This window comes from Neolamprologus brichardi, chromosome 23, assembly GCF_056152115.1.
Source record: "Neolamprologus brichardi isolate AB-2024 chromosome 23, ASM5615211v1, whole genome shotgun sequence".
NCBI lineage: Eukaryota > Metazoa > Chordata > Actinopteri > Cichliformes > Cichlidae > Neolamprologus > Neolamprologus brichardi.
In genome coordinates this window covers 17760955-17766573 of record NC_142125.1, presented here as the reverse complement: position 1 = coordinate 17766573, position 5619 = coordinate 17760955, and the positions used below count along the sequence as shown (strand labels likewise).

The following is a 5619-nucleotide window of genomic DNA, read 5'->3' as shown; positions in this document are numbered from 1 at the left end:
GACGGTATTCCTCTTGTTTTCTGCTGTGAACACTTTTGGGTTTAGGCATTAACATAGTTGCCATGGTTTCCTTTCTCCTCTTATTTTTGTGTGTGATCAGGACAATTCTGGAGAAGATGATCCTGCAGGGGAAAGTCAGCCCCTTGCAGGCCAGAAGACATGGGATAACTTAAAAAGAATACAATGTATGTGTGTTATCAAGAAGATAATTCTTAAGAACACAAGTTAATAAATGTACAATTACTGTCCTAATTTCGTCTATCCCTGAGGACAATCGAGGGCCAAGCACAGCAGTGGGTGACCAAAACGACAGCGATGAGGAATGTGTAATCCGCGTTAATCTCGTTAAAATGACGTTAACGCCATAACCGCATTAACGCAGCAAATCTCCATTAGCGAGTTAACGCGGATCTCCCTGTGCGTTCATCTCGTCATTTTAACGAGATTAACACTGACAGCACTAGTAATAAACCAACTGTTGGGCTCATGGAATTTACACTTTAGGGTAACACTCAATCAAATGACCTCAGCTGCAGCTCCGCAGCTCAAAGCCCAACACATACCAACAATAACAATCGCTGACAGCCCCAGTACAGACTCTTTATACACTCCAACGACTCATCTCTCCATAGTATGAACACAAACTCTTCTGGTCTGCTCATGTGAGGTACAGTAGTTGTTCCATCACATCTCACTCCTTCGATAATCATTACTGATTAACAGTAACAGTGTGTCTGTAGGGACTGTACAGATTAAGTCTAAAAATTCTACGGTAGATTTGTTGTCTAGAAATTGATATAAAGACATCAAAAATTATGATTTCACAATTTTACAAGTTTAATGTTGCGTTCGAAGTAGTTTGGGCCGTATCCTAAAGGAGATGTGAGGTGGTGCAAGCTCTGAAATAAATTTGCCCCCAGTCGCAATGCTGATTGACAACATCAAGAACCAGACTCTGAGATAAGTGAACTGAAACTCCATTCATTTGGTAAGCATGGCAGAAAATCTTGCAGTAGAATTGGGTCTTTGTCTCAAAAATCAAGAACTGGCTGTGAGAAAACACTGAAGTTCAGGTCAATTTTCTCTTCTTTGACACAAAACAATCCACATAAATGTTGTATCAGTGTTACATTTGTTTAAATATTGTTCAATATGAAAACTTATGCATTTGAGAACAAAGATGTAATTAGCTGTGAATGTTGTACAAACTATTGCAGTACAGACCTGCATGCATTTTTATACATTATACATGTTATTGCAATAAAGAAAGTTAATGCATACTTGTTGGCTTTCTTTAATGCCATTAATATGCATACTAAGGAGCTTGGAAAGGATGTGACTAGAGTTCTTTAAGTTCCTTGAAGACATTTCACCTCTCGTCCTCAGTTCTAAAACCAAATGGTGGAGAATCCCAGGTATTTAAGCCCGAGTGGGAGTTGGCTCTTAAGCGGATGACTGACATACTATCAATCACGTGACTCATCACATGAGCCAAGGTTTGAAAAAGGTGTGTGTCATTACCACCAGATGTTTCAGGTGAAACCACTGTATGACCTGGCCACACCTTAACATGTGAACTATTAAGGCCACCAAATGCAACATGTGAGTAAGGGTTGACGCACCTGGGAAGGGATCTCAACACTGGATTATAGATGGCAGTCAGTTGTTGTCGTAAGCTGCCCTCTGTTTTCACGGATGGTTGTTCACAGTGGACATAGATGGCCTCTTTCACTCCTCTTTCAAACCGTCTGCCTTCTCGGCCCAAAACATGAAAATTGGCATCTTCGAAGAGTGACCTTTATGCTTCCTAAAGAATGGCTTCTTGTTGCACTGAAACTACTATTAGCAAACCCAACAAGCAAGTTAAGGATGCTCAACATACACCGGATGCAGTCTTCTGTGAGTGGTAATCGGTTTATTTTCTCATTAGGCCCTTTTATGTTTATCGCTTTATCTAGAGGATCTGTACACTTGTGTTTGTTGGCGCAACCAACTGTGTTGTTGCATTAAATGTTCTGGGCAACATCCACATGCTAGTAGAAACAGTCTTGTAAAGGTCCTTGTGCTATACTGGGATCAGTCTGCTTGAATGTGTTCTTATTTAGTTTTTACATTCAGCATTTAAAAATCCTGTTTGCATTCTGCATTATGTAATTCACACATTTTTTATTGAACTGTGAGAAACTATATACAATTTTCACAGTTTAACATCAGACAAAGATCTGTTGTTTAAAGAGAAAGCATCAAATCATGTCTGCTTTTAGAGACAGGATTTGATAGACCAGAATTCATGTCAGCAGTTTGGTCCGCATTTTGTCATGTCCTAAAAATGAACTTAATATAAGGTTAGTTTTAGATCTTAATCAGGTTAAGTTACCATATTTTTACCTACTAGTGTGAACTCACAGAACCCAAGACTCAATTCAAATGTCTCCAAGTTTCAAAGGCTGTCAGTTTTGTGCACCGCATTAAAATTTGAAAATAATTTTCTGTCTTGTGCGCATGAATATGTGCATCTGTGTTGCAATGCTGCCACCTGCTGGACTGAGCTAAATTCTCTAAGGCAAAACAGTCTCACCTTGAACTTGAATCCAGTTCTGCTGTTTATTTTCATTAATAATCAAATATAAACAAACTATCACACAGAGGTTGCTCCTGCTCTGTTTACACTGTGATAGGCTTTGCAGCAGCGCTCACAGTTAAAGATGGGATATCTGAACACAAACACAATTAGCTTTTTTAAAATCACTGATTGAACATAAGTTAACACATAAACAGAATAAATGTCCATCAGTAGGAAATGCGCCTGCACCAGTGGCTTATATTACCCATAGAAACAATTTCTTGTGCTTGTTTTGTGCTCTTCTCTTTCATTCTTTTGAAACGTTTTTTTTTTTATTTTTTTTTACTTTTTATCTACTTTTTCCTGTTTTGTCCACAATATAACAGTTGATAGGGGTCAGCATGGGCACCCTGACTGGTCTGCAGCCATGTAGCTCCACACACAACAAACTGCAATGTACTGTGTATTTTGAGATGTTTCTGTCACACCCAGTATGATGTTATTGTTGTGCCTCTATTCTGAGCGCATATAAAACAAATTTGCAAGCACAAATATTGCATTTTGAGGAGAAAATGATTTTGAGCGAAGCAAAGTTTAATTTGACCAAACAAAACTCATTGTTGTGTGCAAGAAATGTATTTCAGTGTTTGCTATTATCCATAAGCACACACAGTAACAGCCCCTCTCGCTCAGTTGTTGGCATTTGCTCTTGATCAGATCTCTGCTCTGTGTGCTCACAGACATCTGCGGACCTGCTCTCAGTGTGTTGTTCACGCTCACAACATCTCTGCTTCATGCACTCTCAACTCTCTGTACACCATTATAAGTGTGCCACAAAACCAACCAATCACAGACTTGGATGCAAATATTCTGATTGGCTGTTACAGTCTCTAATCAGCTTGCTAGCTACTGCATTCCGGAATGTATGTATGTTGGGAGAAAAACCTCTGGAAGCAAAGAATCACAGACTCAGAGTTAATACATGTACATGGGCGAATGCTTGACTAGTCCCGTCAATTACAAGGACGTGCAGGCAAAGCGCGCCAGGCATTCACTCAGAGTTTATTATATACTGCCCTCTCACGTAACACTTATGGGTGGAGTACAAGTTAGGAAAAAATCATCATATCATTTATCAGAACATAACTTCTTACAACATGTATTTTCAGTTAGTTCGTCATAAAATGCATTTGCTGATTTTTATAGGCAACTTAAACACTTGTATCAGAGTCTACATCATAGTCATCACTATCATCATTGTCATAGTTAACGTCGTCTTCTGGCACTGCGACATAGACTGCAAGTGATGTACTTATCATTTTGGAAAGCATCGAGCGGATACATGGGATTATGCATAAAACAAATACACAAAATAGTAAAAGAAAAATGCCAACAACTATCAGCATAGCAATAATTTTCTGTCGCCACTCACCTCTGAACAGCCAATCTAACCAGGTGGACGATGTTACAACATAATCAGCGTTTTGAGCTTTTTGAAGCTGTTCGAGTGCACATAAATCGCTTGTCATGTTTTCAGAGTTCACATTGTCCGGTATATAGGTACAGCAAGTGTTACTGAAAAGGACACACAAACCACCTCTTTCTGCTAAAATGTGTTGCATCACCACTATTCGTATTGCTTTTATTTCGTCATTTTGGCCTTTATTAATCTTCATGGATGCATTCAAGAACAGTCCAAATCGATATTCTAATGTCTCTATTCTTAAAGCATGTTTTCCAGTCCCTGTCCATGGAAAAAGGGCGTGGAGAACTTTCTGTCCTGTAGTCCATATTTTGAATTCATCTGGAACGTCGCTTCCCCAGATAGGGTCGTGTGGTTTTATGTCATCAGTGTCTCTCTTTCGCCTTCTGCTGGACATGCTGTTGTTTACCACAGAGACCTTAAAGGTGTGATCTGATATAAATATAGGAGCGCACGTACCTGTCCAGCCAGGTGGTAGTATGAAATATGCGCGTTGTCCACATAACCAGGCCATTCCTTGTACCCAGTATGTGCCGTTAGACGGACAGTTGTTTTTTACGGGAGCTCCGTCTCTGTGTGTAACTGTCCCTTCACAGTTTGTGGTGGTTCCAAGGGCTCTGGTTCCGTTTGTCTGTCGGTAGCAAGTGTTATGGTTCCACTTTGTTGGGTTGTCCAAGAACACAGGGAAATGCATTGAGGCGTTCCTGCTTGTGACATTGAAGTTGATCCAAAACAGCTCGTCACATGTGCCTTTGCGGAGTCCTATGACAAGGGGGTTGCTGTGGTTTAGGATAATTCCAGAATATTGATGGCCAATACTAGCGAAGCTTGCTGCACATTTTACTTGAGTCATGTTCATAGGTTTACCATGCAGTGTGGCATGTTGTGCTGTTGTGGGCATGTGGGAACAGATGTAGCATTCACTGTCCTTGTTACCTGCCTTGGTGACGTCATGAACATACCGGTACCATGCGTTGTTCATCCATGGGTGGATGTGATCTTGCGTTATGTCAGTTAAATGTGAATTGTCATGTGACCATGCTCTCTTGTGCAGTGCGGTCGTGGGGTCCCCTGTTAGGTGCATCAGGGTCCATGCTGCGAGCAGCAGGGCCGGGATGATGATGAGGAAGTGCTTCATGATGACCTGGCACACCAAATCCCCTCTGGTGAGTAGACTACAGGCGAGAAGTAGAGGGCGGGATTTACCCGATCAGCCCTCCCTCCACCTGTAGATCACCTCTGAGAGTCAGGGTGCTGGCGTCTTAGGTTAGATTGTCACTCACTTTCTTACAGTGGCTCTGGTGGATCCAAGAGGGTCTTTCTGCGATTTTACAAGCTGTGGGTGTTGTTAATAACACCTGGTAGGGGCCTTCCCAACGGGGAGAGCTCCAGTTCTTCCTTTGCAGCACCCTTATCAGGATCCAATCGCCTAGCTTCAACCTGCAAGAGACTGGAGAGGATTCATACGGCAGCTTATTGTTCAGAACAATGTCTTTATTTTCTAACAGTTTTGTCATCCACTCTGCCAGCGTGGTTTCTGTTACAGATTTAGTGATAGGTTCACTTGTTATGG

The 5619-nt window shown here is 41.2% G+C and overlaps 1 protein-coding gene across 1 annotated transcript; it reads right to left on the bottom strand.

Annotated features, from left to right (window-relative positions):
• Positions 1–3774: 3774 nt before the first annotated feature.
• Positions 3775–5184, bottom strand: LOC148096046 (uncharacterized). The gene has a single exon (XM_087835832.1). It carries the CDS (start codon positions 5182–5184, stop codon positions 3775–3777), a length of 1410 nt encoding a protein of 469 aa, XP_087691958.1.
• Between the last annotated feature and the right edge of the window lie 435 nt (positions 5185–5619).

What these genes read in the sequence shown, in the direction of transcription:
- LOC148096046 (XM_087835832.1), bottom strand. Translation starts at nt 5,184, where the DNA reads ATGAAGCACTTCCTCATCATCATCCCGGCCCTGCTGCTCGCAGCATGG.